The 18,495-nt window shown below is 46.0% G+C and overlaps 2 protein-coding genes across 2 annotated transcripts; one reads left to right on the plus strand and one right to left on the minus strand.

Moving 5' to 3' along the window:
* Positions 1-745: 745 nt before the first annotated feature.
* Positions 746-3,948, minus strand: LOC136996584 (perilipin-3-like). The gene is made up of 7 exons (XM_067317481.1): positions 3,934-3,948; positions 3,444-3,639; positions 2,410-2,492; positions 1,917-2,175; positions 1,502-1,701; positions 1,226-1,354; positions 746-1,120 (listed from the first exon to the last, which is right to left on the minus strand). The coding sequence occupies exons 1-7, from the start codon at positions 3,946-3,948 to the stop codon at positions 746-748; spliced, it is 1,257 nt and encodes a 418-aa protein (XP_067173582.1).
* A 572-nt stretch (positions 3,949-4,520) lies between these two features.
* On the plus strand, positions 4,521-9,072 carry LOC136996585 (perilipin-3-like). The gene is made up of 6 exons (XM_067317482.1): positions 4,521-4,595; positions 6,013-6,256; positions 6,510-6,709; positions 6,899-7,027; positions 7,126-7,483; positions 8,993-9,072. The coding sequence occupies exons 1-6, from the start codon at positions 4,521-4,523 to the stop codon at positions 9,070-9,072; spliced, it is 1,086 nt and encodes a 361-aa protein (XP_067173583.1).
* The last annotated feature ends 9,423 nt before the right edge of the window (positions 9,073-18,495 follow it).

Below are 18,495 nucleotides of genomic sequence, written 5' to 3' on the forward strand. Positions count from 1 at the left end.
CTTCACCAGACAGAAGACAACTATAACTCTAAGAGGGGAATTAGGCATAAGAGGTGTGGCAGAACACACCTACCCCCCCACATGCACACACACACACACATCTCAGGCCCAAAGTGTGGCAGAGCGCAACTACCCCCCCCCCATATCAGGCCCAAAGTGTGGTGAAGCACAACTATCCCCCACATGCACAAACACCTTTTCTCAGGCCCCAGCTGACCTCAAATAACTGACTGCGCCCAGAGCTGACCAGGAGGAACTAGGTGATACTGGTTGCAACTGGTGAGGCCAGAAATGGGCATGAGAAAAAAAGGTACAACTCCACACCAAATATTGTATGACCATGAGTCAAACTCCGTGCCCATAAATAGCGCTGCAGCCTAGAGCCCCTTGAGCTCTCCTGCACAGCAGCAGGCTGCACAGCAGTGAATGTCCCCTTGAGTTGGGAGGACATATCATGAACTCCTTGCTAGAGAGGAGGAAGCATTGGATGCTTCAGCTGTTTTACTTCTGGCCCAAGTATCAGCCCCTACTCCTGAATGGATCTACAGCCATTTAGGAAGTGCGGCCCTGCTACCTCACCTCCCTCAAGAGTTCTTAAGACTTCTTACTTAATTCATCAATACCCAATAGTCACCACAGATGTGACATCTCACCCTCAGCTGGAATGGTGCGTGTGTAAAGTTATCCCAGAAAAGACTCCCCCCAGAGCTGAGCCAGGCAGACTGTGTTCAGAGCCTTACTCCCTTTACATGAGGGTGGCAGAGGTTTCATGGGTCCCTGCTCCTACTGCCTGTGCTTCCTTCTCCTCCCTTGGAGAGAAGGGTCCCACCAGCCAAGAGAGAGGCATGTTGTTCTTCAGGCAGTCCAGCAACTCCTCCATGTACTCCTGGATCACAGCCAGCTTCCCCTGGCTCTGGGTCAAGATGCTGCTGGACAAGTCCTGGAAGGAGCTTGCTGCTGAGAAAACAGCATGAAACTCCTCTAGGTTACCAAGAGATTGTTTCACCTTATTCTGAAGGCTTGAAGGCAGGCCTTGGATTGCAGATACTATTTTACAGCAGGTGATCTGCAGCTGATGTGTGATACTGCGTGCCATGAGCAGGGCCAGAGACTCCATCTCCTAGAAGGAGGCAGAAAGGAGAAGGTCAGAGGAGCAAGTTACTTTAAGAAATCAAGCAGGGAAAGGGTGAATCAGATCCCTCTGCTTCCCTCCCCATGGGCATACCTCTGGCTTTGCAGAGTTTGCATCTCCACTCTCCCTAGGACACTTCTTACTCCAGTCCAGCCACATCTGGCATAGTTTCTCTTGCCCTTCCTGAAGCTTTTGGTTAAATCCTTGCTTAAACACTTCAATCTGGGGGGGGAGGGGGGGGAATCAGAGTGTCTCAAGACAGAAACCTGCTGGTCATCAACACAGCTGTCACTGTCATAGTGAGGTTGAGACCAAGTCGTACATTTGGCCCTGTCCTGCTCTCCAACAGGGAGGCAGAGCTCTACCTACCAGTTCAATGATGCAGTGAAGCTGTGCAAGGGCCTGCTGCATGCCCTGCCAGGCCCGCTTTATTTTATCAGTTGAGCGCAGGTAGGCAAACTGGCGGAGTTCATCAGAGAGAGACCCCAACCGCACAAAGTACCTCTGCTTCTCCTGCTGCTGCTCCACAGATATTATGTCTGTGCCCTCCCCAGATGCTGCCAGTTTGGCTGAGGAGAAAGACAATGCCTGTAAGTGTCTGACCAGAGATGCTTAATAAGAAAACTAAACAAGCATCAGGAGAGCTTGGACTATGAGCCAGGTAGCCTCCAACATGGCACTTCCTATTAGTTCTTAAACCTATTTCAAAGATGAGAAAACAAGGTTGGTATCCCCATTTTGATGATCCTCATTAAATATGCAGGCACATATGCCACTTCCTGACCTAGTTCCTCATTTCCAATAGGCAGACTGAGGTCCTCTCCTGTTTCCTCCAGCACAGCTCCTGCTCTGCTCACAGCCATCTGGCACACTCTGGAATCTGTAACCATTGCCACACTGCTGGTCACTGCAGATCTGGCAGCCTCCATGCCACTCTGAAGAGCCTCCTTGGTTGCATCTATCACCTCTGTCACTTTGCTGCTCACAGCATCCTTGGCATCAGCCACTCTGGATGACATTAGCTCTTTTGTGTCAGAGAGAACCTACGGAAATAGGTTAGTGTCAGATAAGAACTGCAGTGCTCTGTGACCCAGTCCCTGCTGCACCAAGAGGAGTCTTCAGACAGTATCTCCCGTTTGCTTTCTTACTCCTAAGAGAGCTCACTCTATGCACTCAGAGATTTGTTTCCTCAAGAGAACTTGAAGTATTTCTATCCTTGTAAAGGCCAGCTCTGCCCTCCTCTTCCAGCCAAGGAGGGCATAGCCTTTGGTTCTTACCTGGTCCATTGACTTTTGAAGGAGAGGGAGCTTCTCCCCTACTTTATCCAAGCCCTTGGAGGCATATTTGTTTGCCACAGCAACTGCAGAAAAGAGGAGGTGTCAAGACTTGGGTTTTCTACTATTTCATCTTGCAAGTCCTGCCTCCCCAATTATGCTGCCTTGCAGGGACTGTGGGTAAAGACTCCCACTCAGGCAGATGTGTTTTGATATAAACTGGATTTGCTGAGCAGCTTGTCTTGGTTTCCACTGCTGCTTGGTCTTGAGCTAAGTCTGTTCACTTTGAGAATAACCAGTCCCCACTTGCACTAGCAAGAACATAGCCACATACTTTGGAGTCCCACCTGCAGCTTGTTTAGTTCTTGACCAGACAGTTGCTTAGCTCTCACTTCTGCCCTAGCCTCCATGTCCCAGGGATCTAGAATCACACAGTAAACAGGAGGGGGCCCACTCTGGTCTTAGAGTTAAACCAGGCCTGTCACATCAGCTGTTTTGTCAGACCCTTGCCATCAGGATCAGCCCCCCTCCCTCCATGAGGTTTAAAAACTTCTCACATGCTGAGGGTCTAGTTCTGGTTCTTGGGTTTTTTTTGTTTGTTTGTTTGCTTCCCCCCCCCTCCCATTTGTGGGAGTCGGGGGGGGGGGGAAGGCAGCTCCACAGGAAACAGGACCATTAGTAATGATAGCCCTCCAAGTGGGGCTTTTCTTCCAGCCCCCATGGGCTTCTAAGAATCAAACTACAAGCAGCTGTCACCTAATACTTTGGGCCTGGCAAGATCAGTTTTAGGGTAGTCAACACCTGAGTCAAATCCAGTCCTTCAGGAAGAGACACTTCTTCACACTACTCTGATTAGGACTCAGCCTTTTTTGCTTTACTTGTAAGTCTGGAGCTATCCCTTTAGTAAGTCAATGAGAGAGGTGCCTTTCCACACCCAAGGGCTCCTTTCAGGGTTGGAAGGAACCAAAGAGTTAGGAGTCCCTCTGGGAAGGGGATTTGGCCATCACAAGCAGGTGTAAGCCTCCCCACCACATTACCTTGAGGCTCTAGTGGAGTCAGAACCGGTTGCACACAGGTAGCTGTGGCTTCAGTCACACTCTTCACTCCTTGCTCTGCTGCCTCACCCACAGATCTGATGTAGGGGTGGCTCTCCTTGGTGGAGACATAAGCTGTAGAAACCACATCACAGGCAGAGCTGACCAAGGTCAGGTTAGCCACCAGATTTATTGCAGCCTACGAGGGCAAAAAAAATAAAACAAGCCATGAGGCTTCCAAGCCTGACAGAGCTTTCTGTGCAGCCCTGCACCAAAGCTTCACCTTTCTGCCTGTTCAAGTAACCTGGTCTGGTTGAAGGAGAGCAAACCACAGCTCATATTCACTTCAAAACCTGCAACTCACTAAAGAAACAAGCTGTGGAACGCTATTGATATTTATGGTTGGTCCATAACAGAAAGGTTTTCTTCCAATACAGAGTCATCCAAGGGACAGAGGAGAGTGTAGACAGTCTCAGTACTGCTAGAACCTTGCCCAGCTCCAGTTCATTTGACGTAGTTATTAAACAATTCCAGGAAAAGCTTTATCAGAACAGGATCGCATTGATGTTAAGCTGGAAGACTCCCCACTAGTCAGCAAGACACACGCTGCAGTCCACAGAGGCAAGTGCATCAGGTTTTGGGGCCCCCAAGACATGGGAGCCATTCCACGAAAGCATTGCCCAGGCTCTCGACTAGAGATGTAGAGAAGCATCACTCCTAGGCAAGAGCCAGGCTATTTTGCTTAATCTAGCAGGTTACTTACAGGGTCTTCAGGCCTGCTCTTTTGGCTGTGCCACCACTCATTCCCAGAGAAGCTGCAGGGCACAGGCTGAGCAGAAGAGACTCCTCCCTTTGGGCAGGCTTAGTTTCCCCCTAGCCACAGTAGCAGCCACTTCCTCACACCTGCACCCAGAAGCTGCTGCTCCAGTTACAGCTCACACAGAGTACCTACCTGCTGTTCCAAGTGTCTTCCCCCCTGCTGATGTGGGGGACATGCTGGCAGGATGTAGAAAGTCTAAGATCTATTTACACGTTCACTTTCAAATGCATTTGATTTCTGATTTGCCTTTAGTTGCAACAATGAAGGAATGTATTTACCTGGGACAGGACAAATTGGAAGACAAGTTGTCAAACCTGCAAGAACCAGATGACAAGGTAACAGTTTCTGGTGGATGGGAGGCCAGGTGAACTTGCTTGTCTAGCTGGACCTGGCCAGTCTCCTTGTTCTGGGCTGAGAGAAGAGCAAGGCTCTCTTCTCTTCTCCCACCAGGTATCTTGTGAGTCACTCATAACTGACTTCAGTATTGAATCTCTTTGAACCCTTACCCAGCAAATGGTGTGCCTTGGTCCTGAACTTCTATGCAATAAAATTTAGACTTAAATCTGGTCTGTAGAAACAAACAAAACAAAACAAAAGAAGGGTGGTGGGTGGCTATGACCTCCAGAGAAAAGCCTTGTTACAGACCAGTTGAATCTACATACATGCAACTTCTACTGGAGAGGAAAGAACCAATATTGACTGAAGGAGTACCTTGACTAAAAATGCTAATCCTTCAGTCTAACACAGAACTAGAAATTCTCGCCAACTAGGAACATCCCCCCCCCCCCCCTTCTTGGTGTCCATGACATGTTCTTCTGGAATGCTCTCCCTCACAGAGGAGATGAGACCCGGGTACCTGCCAGTTCCCTTGGGCTGGCTCAGATGTCCGTTCCCCCTGCTTCCTACCCCAAGGCTCTTCTAACAGCCTAAACCAGCTCCTCCTTTCACTCCCAACTTCCTTTGGTTATTTTTGCCTGAATGGCTCTTTTGACTGTCTGATCAAGCCTCGTGCATTTAGTCAATAGACTTAAATGCAAATTCTGAAGTTAGATGGCAAACATACTGTAATCTGTACTCAGTAGCTGCAGTGCAGACACTCCTGGCGCTGGACTTTCCTGCTGAAATGATTAAAAGACAAAGGAAACAAACAAATAGTTACTCTCCAAAAACAAATGAGTGTTACTTGAGCACTCTGTATTGAGAGTTTCAATCCTGCAGCTCTGTCCCAACTGGGAAAAGTTTGAAGCTGCAAAGCCAGAACCCTCTGGAGCTGTCACAGCTGTTCTGACTTGCCCTTCTGTCCCCTTCTCTCCTAGCTGGTGGGTTGGTACTCTGCTACATGCATGTTCTAGAGTTCATCTTCTGGGAAGATGTTAGAGCACAGCTGGAAACTCTTTGTATCCTTGCTGCTGGACTACTGTCCCTTGACAAATTTGAATACTCTAACCTGAGGTGAAGTTTCTTAACATTTGTTGTCCCACGTTCTTCTCACTGAAGCTCTCAATGACAATTTTAACAAACTGTCAGATTATTTTTGTGGAAGGTCCCATGCAAGTCTCATTACAGTTTCCACATCGCACAAACTGGGTGAACTGCACCCCAAGCAGAGCTTACTCACACTTGTAGTCTGACTTATTCCCCACCTGGGCTGGTCAAATAGCTCTGATGTTGAAATAGTCTCATCAACCTCACGGTTGTACCAAATGCTGTTCTACAGAAGTGGGTACATTCAGTCTTCTGATCTCTCTCTAGGTTCTCTCTGGCATCAAAGAGCTGGTGTCACCCAGCATCACTGGTGCCGAAGATGCTGCGATCAGAGTGGCGGTGTTGGAGGCAGCCAGGGAAGTTGTTCAGAGAGTCCTGGAGTCTGCTAGGTCCGTGGTGACCAGCCAGGGCATGGCAGTGGATTGCGAAGCAGGCAAGATCACTGACAGAAGTGTGGAAGCTGTGCCAGGAAAATCGGATCACCATTTCCCCATCACAGATGAGGAACTAGGTCAGAAAACACTTGCGTGAGGCAGATCTGCAAAGAAGATCTTTCTAGGCTTCTCTGCAATGTAGAGAGGTAGCGCGAGTGTGTGTGGTTGGGGTACTCGGCCTCCCAGTTCCTGCTATATTTGGGGGATACAGACACTTTTAAAAGCCATGGTCACTCTGACTCTAACCTGCCAGGCTTCATGACTGCTGACCATCTGTCGTATGCACTCTAGGACAATTAACAATTAACTTCTCATTGCTGTTTTTTCCAGCTGACCTTGTGGTCTCTGTGGAGGGGACTGAAGGGGCAGCTGTCCAGCAGCAGTCAGACCATCAGGGTTATTTCATACATCTGAGTTCCTTGCCCACTCATCTGCATCAAAAAGCCTACCAGTGCTTCTTAGCCAAAGTGAGGAAGATCAAGATGGTCACACAGGAGACTTTCTCAAAGTTGCAGGAGGTCATTGAGCTGGTAGGAACACTGTTCTGTCTCCAAGCGTCCTGTCTTGAAGCTGCTTGCTGTACAGCAGTCTTCCCCTTTACTCCCTGTGAAGACCAGGAGGATCTCTGTGCCAGCTCACAAGCTGGCTGGGGTAGTCACAAGGCAAGTCTTGCTGCTATAGTAATTCACCCTTGTCTTCGCTTTCCTGTCCTACTCCAGATTGATTGTGTCAAGCAGGGTATTGATCAGAAGCTTCAAAATGGGCAGGAGAAGCTGCACCAGATGTGGCTGACCTGGAACAAGAAGCAGCCAAAAGAGAGTGAGGACGCAACTTCCTTGGAGCTGAAGGTAGTGGTCTGCTGGAGATGCTGGCTCACTGAAGCTGTTTTGGGGTGGGAGTGGGTGCACTGGGAGCTGCTTCTAAAGCTTCCTTTCCTCCCCTGTAGTGGCTGGAGGTCCAGATTCTGGCCATGTCTCATGGCATCACCCAGCAACTGCAGCACACTCTGCAGACTCTACTGGCCAACAGCCAAGGCTTCCCATCCAGCATCCAGGACAAGATGCAGCAGGTACAGCAGGAATTACAGGAGACCCACAACTCCTTGCAGGCTGCTGCTTCTTTCCAAGACCTGTCCAGGAACATCCTGACCCAGAAACACCATTTAATGAACACAGGCCAGGAGTGCATGAATGAACTGCTGGAGTATGTGGAACATAATAGACCTCTTGCCTGGCTGGTGGGACCTTTCACACCATCTTCTAGAGCCTCTGTAGGATCACAAAAAGGGACAAAAGAGAAGGAAGGTGAGGGGAATAAGTCCTCTAATACCTACTCTTGTGGGAACCAACTTCTCTAGCTAGTACTGATATAAAAGTTTCCCCTGAACTGTGACTCCTGCTGTTGATAGTAAATCATCCCTCCCCTGCAGTGCTTAAAACTGATCAATGACTTCTAATCCAGGAGTACTCAGGATTCAAGAACAGTTTTGTAACAACAGGCATTCTTGCATGTAAAAAATAAGCAAGCCTGGTGATCCCAAGCCACCTCTAAATAAATTAAGATCAAGCGTGTATGATGCAGAAAGCTTTCTGAAATAAAGTCATGTGTCATCACTTGAGGCACTCCTCTGCTTGGCTACCCACCACAGCTTTGCTCACCCACGTGTTGGGACATAACCTTCATTTCTCACTGTGTCCCGCAGGAACATGCAGTGCATGGTGAGGAGCAGTAATCACTAGGTGCTGCAACTTGTGTTCCATGAGAGCCCCTGGTCCAGTCATGGTCTGTCTATCTACATTGCAATATTGCAGTCTATCTTCCCTGCCCAACAAGGTTAGCCTAGTTCAAAAGGTCTTTCCAGATGAATCCCAATGCTGCTTTTTCCTTATATTGTCAGCGTTTCATTCCTAGGAACATTCTGTAAGACCTATCTACAGTCTACCTAAAATGGTTCACCTAGATCTAGACGTCTGACTGTGCGTGGGTAGTGTGTATGTAAAACCCTGTGGGTTTCCCAGACAAAAAAACATGAATGTTTTTGCTTCTACTGCCTATAGTGAGTGTGAGCTGTCACACAGTAAAAAGCAAACAGCTAGATTTCTTCTTAAATTTCTTTAGTTGCCATCAGAGAAAAGCAGAACTGTTTACAAAGAGATGAGTGTATCATCCTGGCTCAGCACCTGTACTCCTGCAGAAAACCTTTCAAAACCATACTGATTTCCAAGAAACTGCTACTATTCCCTCTTGCACCCACTCTTTATCGCTTATTTTTCATGGCTCTTTTTGAAAGTAAAATGTTTTGCTAAGTCCCCTTAGCAGAAAAAAACTCATACAGAGGTAGAAAACAGCAAACAATTTTGTGTTGTGGGTATGCTGCTGTTAGTACCAAAGAGCATGTCCCAGTGGTTTGTATCACAGAGGAACAGAAACTCTCCAGATGGAAATTGCTGTTCAGATCCTTTGTAGTATTGGCTTAGCCTTGCTTAGCCTTTCTGTCTTAGAAAGATGTATTGAGTGTGATAGCTGTCAGCCTGCTGCGGAGTTTAGCATACTGCTGGACAGTCAGGTTTCAACAACTGTGTAGTTATGGTGACAATTACCACTGTTGCCTTGGCTGCCGAGCACCTGTATTTATAAGGAAAATAAAGATGAACGGTCAAAAATAAAGGGAGACTCTTGAAAAAAGAAACAGGAGAGTTTCCTTTGTCTGGGTTTTTCTCCTCCAATAAAGATCAGAATACCCCTTCCCCTGGAATCTGTTAAATCAAATTATTTTGGTTTAATGGGTAACCTTTTTTCCCCATCTCTTTTAGCAGCAGAGGAGGAGAGGGAAAGTAAAGCAGGACAGGAAGAGGTAGCCAGAATTGGCATTGGCTATACCTTGTGCTTGTAGGCTGATCACTTAATATAAGGTGATGCAGAGAGATTAGGGAAGCTGAGAGTGGTGAACCGAAGTGGAGAATCCATTGCTGCTAGACCACTGACAGTCAATGAGAAAACTTGTGCCAGCATCTCAGGGCTGGAGTTGCTGCTATAGAGACTGTATCCAACTCAGTGGCAGGTTGCTAAAACAGCCAAAGGATCCAAGAGGTAGACTGACTCTGAAGGACCAGACAACATCAAGCTGACTGCTCTGAAAAGTAGTTTGGCTTTTTTTTTTTTTTTTTTTTGGACAGCATGGGTGGTATTGACTGAATGCAGTAATTGGCTGAGCAAAGTTTGGTCTTCAGAACTGAACCTAACCCATCAGTATGTACTAGGAACTGTTCCAGTCTGGGGTGGGGGAGGACAGAGATCCAGAAGCAGAGATTTGCTTCTCATCTCCTTTATCTCAGATGTGCTGAGCGTGTTGCAAGTGCTCGTAAATCCCTATAACAACAATCTGGAAGAGACTAGTGGAAGGACAGAGAGCTGAGCCTTGCTTGGGCAAGCTGCCTGGCCACAAGCTTTGACTGTGCTGCTACCATTTCAATTTATTTAACATAGGAAGGATGATTTAACCCACCTCATCCACATTAGACAAGGAAGAAAAATACACTTCATTAAAACAGCTAAGTTAGAAATCAGCATTTCTGCAATACAGCTGGATCAGTCTACCCTTATTTTTAACAGCTGGCCAAACTCTCTGCACCAGCTGGGCTCATTCCTGTAAATGGTTCTGCTCCCCAAACTGAAGGCTGTTGTGGATAAGGAGGTCTCTGTGAGGCACTGCAAAAATGCCCCTTTCTCCAGGGCTGTTCTTGCACAAGGTGAGCCTAACGTGCCACCCCTCAGGTGTGCTGCCAGAGGTAATCTGAATATTGGCTCTGAAAGCATGGCAAAACCTCTTATTGGAAGGAAGATGTGTAAGGAGCCACCTGAGGGCTGGGCCGAGCTCAGATGGGAAAGCTGGCACCTCTGAGAAGGAGATGGTGTGATGCTCTGATGAGCTGAGTGTCCCCGCATGGGGAGGAAGAAGGCAGGGAATGGCAGGGAGGTTGTTTGTAGGATGTCAGCAACACCACAGGTGAGTTCTCAGACATGTCTATCACCAGCTGAAATATTCTTGCTAGGGTGTGTGTGTGTGAAGGAATGGGGGGGGGGGGGGGGTGTTCTCCCTGTTCAGTGCTGAGACCACGTGTTGTTGAGGAGAGCTAGTGTCCAAGGCAGGGGATGGAGATAATACTGATGCTCTGTTGTGAAGGACACAAACTGAGTGAAAGTTTCATGTCACAAGTCATGGAAGGTAACTGATTCAACAGGGCCTGACAGTCTGCTCCTGAGCAGTTGGTGCTGGAGAAATCAGTGAATCAGCTAGCTCAGTTAATCTAAGAGGGTTACAGTCAACGATTTATTTTGTCTTCTTATTGCATAGTAAGCATCTGCACCAGTTGCAAATGAATCCCTGTTTCTGTGCTCGTTGTTGCATTGACATCTGAAGACCACAGAGCTATTGTGAAAGAGAACTGCTCCAACCAAGTCAAAGGAGAGCCTATGGATGCTGTATCCATGACGACAGCTCCTTCCACTTTCAAACATTCGACACCAATTAAAGGGAGTCTTCCCAGTGTTAATAATGGGACTAGAGATGCCAGATCATTGAGCTGGATGTGGGAACTGTGGGATACTGTCCTTAGTTCTGTCAGCTGCCTGTGGGGAGACTTTTTCTGCGGCCCTTCAGCTCCTTGTCCCCATCTTTAAAATGGAGATCATGATTTTGACCTTCTTCTGCAAAATGCTTTGTGATCTGCTAATGAAAAGTGCCATATAAAATATAGGGATTAGTGATTATAAACTCCACACTTACCATTCAAAAGGCAGATCATGCTCAAGACAAGCCACAGTCCCTGTAACTAGAGAAATACAGTTCCTCTGCGTAGATCTGGTGAGCACCAGTTTTCAAGTCCTTGACTTCACTTCACCAGGAGTAAAAGGCACATTCAGCCTCCGATGCAGTGATGTGCATATGCAGACGTTTGACTCTGAGCATGTAAGCAGAGCCACCAGGAGGACAGGCTGGGCTCTGCTGCTCATCAAAGTTTGCTCCTTCTGCTGGACCTGGGTGATCTGACACAGCGACTGCACAAAATAGATTTCTCCCCCCCCCCCCCCCCCCCCGAGAAAGTACCAGCAGCTGGCCTCCGCTGGCATCCCCTTTAGCAGGACCAGAACTTCTAGGCAGGCTGGATTACAGTGCAATTTTTGGCTGAAGCAGAGCTCATGTTGGATTACCCATACAAGACCATGCAAAACGCTCCAACAGCGTTCTTCACTCAGCAGTTGACATCTGGCTAACTGCACTTGGTTTCAATTCAGAAGACATCTGGGGGGCTTGCAATATGCATGTGAGCAGAGGGGGTTGTTGCTGTTCAGCAGTGCAAAGTAGGAGGTCTGAATGCCCTTCTGCTCTACAACACGCTTGCTCAGACTGCACCAGCCTTTTCCAGGCACCTCTGATTCATGTCATCAGCAGGTAACTTAGGCCCAATAGTTGAAGAGAGCACCCACTAAACTGTCAGAAAGACCCTGTAAACTATTCAGAAATTTCATCTGAATTCCCTTCCATAGAAAGATACTGGAGCTTGAAATATGTACAGAGCACCAAGGAATAGGCTCTAGAAGCAGATTTTTAAATCAGTGCTTTCGGCAGTCTCCTTAGCAGCTTGTTAGATGTTTTATAAGTGTCCTTCCCAGCTACAGAAGAAATAATAATACTAACGATTGTGTCAGATAGATACAAAATAATTTTGCAGCCTTTTTCTCTGCAAGCTCTCCAGTTTCGATAAATCATACACCCTTCCATGCAAGGAAAGGTATCTAAAACCATAGTACAGACAGCGTGGCAGGAAGACAAAAAAAAAGCCAGGGCCATCTTTTTCCGAGTTAGTTCCAGCCAATAATTTGTTTGCCTTAGCAAGTCATGCGTTTGCTGAGCTGTGATACCTTCCCATTAGCATAGCTGAGTGCTCTCTGGGCTCACAGGAGGAGGTGTTAGAATTAAGCATGGAGAAGCATAATAAAGGAATCAGAGATGCTTTTTTTTCTTCTTCTTCTCTCTCCTGGTTTTGTTTTTCTGTAGCAGCAAGACTGAAAGATGTGCAAATGGTTTGGAATCACTTCCCTTACCAAAAATAAAAGTTCTGATTTAAGTAGGGCTGGGAGACTCTGAGAAAGGAAAGAAACTTACGTCTCTTGCTGAGAGGAGACAGACTCACCTATCTGGAGCCAGACAAAAACTCAAAGAGCTGCCATGCTGCATTTAAGGTGGCCCATCTGGTGCTGGCACTGGTCTCTTACAAGCACATGGACTGCATTAATTTCTCTCTTCCAAGAGAAGTGGGACCCATGCATTGGCATGGCGCTCCCGGGTCCTGGTTCTCATGTACCTGTATGTTTCACTGGTCTGCAAAGTGGACCAGCATGACCAAGAGAGGTGGTGGACATCCAAACTAACCCAGAGCTGGGGTGGAAAGATAGTCACCCTGGCAGTGGCTGCTGTGGCAGAATATCCCTTCAAGCAGGGAAGTGATTTGAAGCTGAATGTCCAAGGCACTGGGTGAGTGTTTTAACCAGTGAACTGTGAGAACTAATAAGCTCCCTGCCCAGGATGATTGTCCATGTGGATATGACCACACCTGAGTGATTGCATCAATCAGACAGGAAAAGCTTTCCTAGGTAGAAATATCCCTGCAGATGGCAGAGATGAAGCAGGGCAGAAAGGACACAGATGCCTTTGCCTTCTACCCAGCAATAAAGCAGTCAGCAGTGAGGGGTTTATTTCTTTGATTTTAAAGATGGAATATCATATAGGGGAAGTGGCAAACATATTTTACACTTCTCCTTTGAAATTGCTAGTTTATTTCTAACAAAATCATTGCAACCCAGGTTAGCATTTTTTGAAGTACCCAGAAGTCGCCAGTAAAAATCTACATTTCCAGGTATTCTCTGAAACTCTATGTTTAATTTTCATTATGGATGATGGAAAAAGGTCCCAGGAATGACTGTAAGAAAAGAAAGAAAAGAAAAAAGATGCCCTGAAATGAGCAGAGGAGAATGAATCTTCAGTGTTCAATGCAGTTACAGACCAAGAATAAATAACTTACTCTGCTAGATCAATCTTCCTATGCTGATTGTATTCATCTACTCTTTTTGTTCTGAATAATAGAAAACATCACTCCAGACTCTGCGGAAAGTAGACTGAGACCAACAGCTCCAGTATCAGGGTCTGGGCTCCGATGGTCTGTAGAGCATTTGAGAGGGGGGTGATGGCCTCCTGTTCTGGCCCTCCTCACTTACAGTTGCTACCTCCTGTTAAATGCAGCTTATTGCGAATGTTACTTTGGGCCAGGACGGCTAGCAGAGCTGCGCCGTCTTTGTTGGTGGGTGAGAGAGAACTCACCCTACCCTGTGCAAAGAGAAAGACAAGAGCTCATTGCTCTGAGCCGCCCATCACCACACACAGTCCCTGAGCAGTAGAGCAGATGAAGGAGGCTTATGTCTCATGACTGACAGAAAATCCCGACTGAGGCTTTATCTGGAATTTGTACATCTACAAAGGCCTTCCCTCTGCAGCTCAGTCTCTGGTGCCTGGCATACTTTGAGCTCACACGACGATCTTTCTCTCAGTTGGGATACTTACACTACTTCTTATTCAGTTGCCTATTTTTTCACATTTCATAAGAAATTAATTACCTTTGAACCCCCTTCCCTGCTCTGTAAGATCTGGTTGAAATTTAGCCAATGGATTCAGAAACTACTATGTAGGGACAATTTAAAAACCCAAGGAGATACTTACGCTTCAATGTGAAATAACATATAATCCATTTGAGTTTAATTTATCCACAGCACTTAGAACTTTTTCCTGTATGTTACCTGATACAATTCTGAGAAAATTATTCCAGTCCTGTATGTCACCCCCTTTTTTTTTTTGAAGTGCCTGAAGTACACAGCATCACAGTAGCTATTCCCTCCCAAGACCTGCCAGGAACTCCTCAACAGGCAGAACGGCAGCCTCTGCTCACAACCTCTTCAGTGTGACTGTGGAAGTGGAAAATGTGATTCAAATGAGAAACAAAAGGTCAGAAATCAGCAAATATGTGATTCTGATTGAATTTAAATATATGTGTGTGGATATTTAATCATTTAATTGTTACAGCTGTCTCTGAACTCCTGGGCATGGCCGTATAGGTAATGAGCAACTCAAGTGCAGTGATCTGCTTCAGGGACATCTTTGTCTTCTTTGTTTCCTCTCCATTGCTCTGTGTCTAAGACTTGGGCCTTATCTTGCTTATTCCACTGGCACGAGCAGTGATAAACATTGCACATATAGAAATACAGGCCTTGCTCTCTTGGATTCCTGTCGGTAGTGCCGACTTTGGTTTCCAGAATGCTGCTCCTTCCAAACTGGCATTTCACACTGTTATGGACAGGCACTTTCTATCACAAGGTGGCCTGCAATCCTTTTTAATCTCCCTTCAGTGCATCCTTTTAGGTAGCAGGCCTAGGGGTACAGCTCAAATCAGCTTAGAGAGGCTTTTTATCCAGATTACACTCCCTCAGTTCCAAATCCCCGTGCCTGGGGAAATGAGAGCCATTGCGCGGGGACCCAGTGAGCTCTTGGCACAGTGCTTGCTGTGCAGCTGCAGCCTCGCGCCAGCAAGCAGGGAGGACACTGCAGACCCACCGCTCAGCATTAGCCCCATAAGAGATCCCTGCTCCCTTTTCTATACCTCTGATAGAAAAGTCTCCCAGTAACTGCAGTCTGAGATTAATAAGAATGACTAACTGGGGCAATATGGTGTTGTCAGCCCTCCTGTGTATTGCCCTTTTTGGAAAGCACCTGACCTTTAATATCTTTCTTCAAATTGTCTTTCACTGTACCATGGATTAATCCTAAGTAGATGTCCTTTTTCCACAAAGCGTGGCTTAGGACTTTCATGGGAGAATGAGGACATACTATCTGGTCCTAGAAGTCTAGAAACTTAGTTTTAGAGAGGAGATTCTACGTCATACTTCTTGGCAGGGAGACTGCAGGGCAGGTGTTATTAAGTATACAGATGACTTCTGAAGGAAGGTTGTCTGCAGTCAGTTGAATTCTAGTCACTAAATACAGATGTTGAGGCTTTAGGCTTTCACAGAGCATTTGCAAAATGTTCCAACATTTAAGTGCAGTTAGTAGATTAATTTCACTATGGTTCAATTTGCAGTTTAATGGAGTCAAGGTTAGAATGGATTACAGCCATTTAGTCTGGCCTCCAGCTTTAACCACAGTGCAGAATGTTATTCACTGAATTTCACAAACATTTTAGGAATATCACTAGTATGCAAACAGCAGCCTATGGACTATCTCAACTCTTTTGCATTTGAATTTCAGAACTGGTGGCCTGAGGGACAAATAGCTTAAATACTTGTTTTCACAATTTAACTTCCAGTCTTATTTGGTTTTACGATGCCTGGCAATCAAGATCTTTCATGAATGTGCAGTTATGGAAAAACTCTGATGCAGTCAAAGGAAGAGCCTGTAACATACACACATTGTTTCCCCCACCTGCAAAAAGCTCCGTTTTTTTGGACTGAGAAAGTTAATTCATTTTAAAGAAGATGTTACAGGAGAAACGTGTGTGTCTACACTCCAGAGCCTGCCTACCTTTAAAATAATGCCCTCCATGACTAATGACAGTGGAGTTTCCAGCAGCCCCATTTTAGAGCAGGCAGGGAACAAGCCCAGACAGCCCTCAGCCAGCTGTCCTGAGCCAACATCCGTGCCGCCACAGCTATGGGATCATCCATGCACGAGGGACGTCTGGTTCAGCTCCACCTGTGGCAGAAGGCACTTCTCCTCCTCCTGCTGGAAATCTCCCTTGCGAACCATCTGTATGATGAGAGGCACAATCCTGTGTAATCCTTGCCGCTCAGAGCTCTAATGATGGTCGTGGTGGGCTGTGGCCAGGAGCTCATGTCCCTGCTTCCAAGGGATTGCTGTTGCTTGTGGCAGACTTTTCCAGAAATCTCTAAATATCGGTGCAGCTCAGTTCACAGCTCATGACTTGCCCCTGTTTATTTGGTTGCATGTTCTCAAGTAGCCTTTGTTTGCATTATTATCTGGAGCAGTGTGATATGACTGTCCTACTTTGCCTCCTGTAAAAATAGCACAGAAATAAGGTTTGATCTCTTTCCAGCCACAGAGATAATTGTGAGCTGTTTGCATCCAAGATCTGCCTGGTAGGTTGTTACAGCTATTTTAAAATAATTCCTTTAAAGTTATTTTTTTTTTCTTTTTTGATGGGGTCACTGAGATTGGTGGTAAATCTTGATACACCTGTCAAAATACTTTTTTTCACTGAGAGAACATCTTGTATTACATGTCTCAGCGTTAGCATATTTTAATACATATCCCTTTCTTTTTCTAGTCTTTAAAATAGTTTTGAAGATACAGTTTTCAAATCTTTTATTGTACATCTTTTCATAGAAATGTCTTCATAACTGCTTCTTTCTTTCTTTTGAAATCAGATTTCCTTCTGATAGGATCAGATCTGAAATCATTTGTTATGTTCTTTGTATTTTTCATTTCTGAAGTCAGTCATTGCTTTTCATACTGTTTCTGGGGGATTTTTTGAGGCTTTTGTACTTTTTTCTATTCTTTTAACACTGATTCTCATGTTTGTCATACAATTTTATTTCTGGTGTCTTTATTCTCTGCTTTATGTGATCTTTTCTGTTGGTTCTTTCCTGCAAGTTTTCTGACTAAATTTCTTTAATTTCCAGTTGATGTACTTCACCTAAGTATTGCTGTCATGAAAGAAAACTGGAAGAAATATTATAGACTTTATGCTAGTTTAACTGTCTAATAAAGAGATAGAAGGAATGGGAAAAACAAGCTTCCTATAAATCTAATTAATAGATTTCTGAGTTGGCTGTTAGGAAGCCATGGAAGGGGAGCTAAATGCCAGAGCATGCAGCTCTGTTCAGTGTGCATCACAGTAAGCGAACAAGGATGTTATTAGCTCTGCAAGGAGGAGTTTCTGAGCAGCGCAGAGATGACCACTGCATCTCCCTGCCATCAGAGAACTCTGGGAGCACCATGTGCACAACCAGCCAGGTCATCTGGGGTTTGGATTGACAGCATCAAGGGCCAGGTTCAAATTTAAAGGAGCCTCTAAGAAAACACTGGCTGATATTCCCATGCAGAAACCTCAGCAAATTCAGCGACATTTTGGATGCCTCAATTTTCTCTCAAAGAGGTTGTTGCTTAACAAGGTACTTCATGATATGCTTCACTTTTTTTAACAGGAACACCTCTGAAACCTACCAAAACATGGTGTGTAAAATCTACCTGTTCCCATCTGGCCCACAGGGCCCTCTTTCCACCTGACATCACCCAAAAATGCCTCCTTTCAGGGTTGCTTCTCCCTGGGATCTTCTTGGAGAGGGTGGTCTCAGCCTCCAGGACAAGAGTACAAATAGGAAGACAAGAACAGGAAGAATCCTCTGAAAATTTTAAAGCAAAGACACTGAAATGACCACAGTTTGTTTACAGCAGCAAAACCAGGTAGGGGAATGAGGTTTGTAAAAACCTCAGCAGTGATCACGATGACGGGATCTTATGAACTTCTCTCCTCCATTCCTCAGAGCAAGAGTGTGGGAGCTTTCAGTGCTGCCAAAGAGCAACAGACTCCAAAACAGCAAAAAAATCCTGTTTTTCTTCTCGGCAATCAAATGTGGAACTCAGTGTCATGGGGAGGCCTTTAGCCCAGGAGTGTAATATTGAAAAATGGGATAGGTCTGTTATATGATTATAGGTGATAATTGGTGTAACTAACAAAATGAAATCTGTGAAGGCAGCTTAAAACCTTAAGGTTAGGGCTGAGAGCGGAAAGGATCACTTTAAAGACCTATATCCCTGGGGGGGGGGGGGGGGAGTTGTACCATCTTCTGTAACAGCTGATGCTGGACTCCGTCTGGTAGAAGATTTTAGACCTAGAGGGTCCTGGTGCTCTGAAGTAGTGCAGTAATCCTTGTTTTTCTTCAGTGACGCTTCCTCTTACTGTGGACCTAAACTCTGGGCTGTGCATAGCTGGTGGAGGACCAATGACATGTTCTTAACCATCCCCAAGAGATGAACCCCTAGGAAACAGCAGCCACGACATGAGTGATGCCTCCAGAGAGCTGATGGTCACCCACTGCGCTGCCCATGGAGCAGACTTGGGGCTTACTTTTAATGGAAAAGTAATGTATTTCACAAACATAAGTGACTTCCAAAGAAGAACAGCATCTAGCTGTGGATCCAGCCAAGCCTTGTTGGGGACATAAATTAGCAGTTGCTCTCGAAGGTGGATCT

This window comes from Apteryx mantelli, unplaced genomic scaffold, assembly GCF_036417845.1.
Source record: "Apteryx mantelli isolate bAptMan1 unplaced genomic scaffold, bAptMan1.hap1 HAP1_SCAFFOLD_48, whole genome shotgun sequence".
NCBI lineage: Eukaryota > Metazoa > Chordata > Aves > Apterygiformes > Apterygidae > Apteryx > Apteryx mantelli.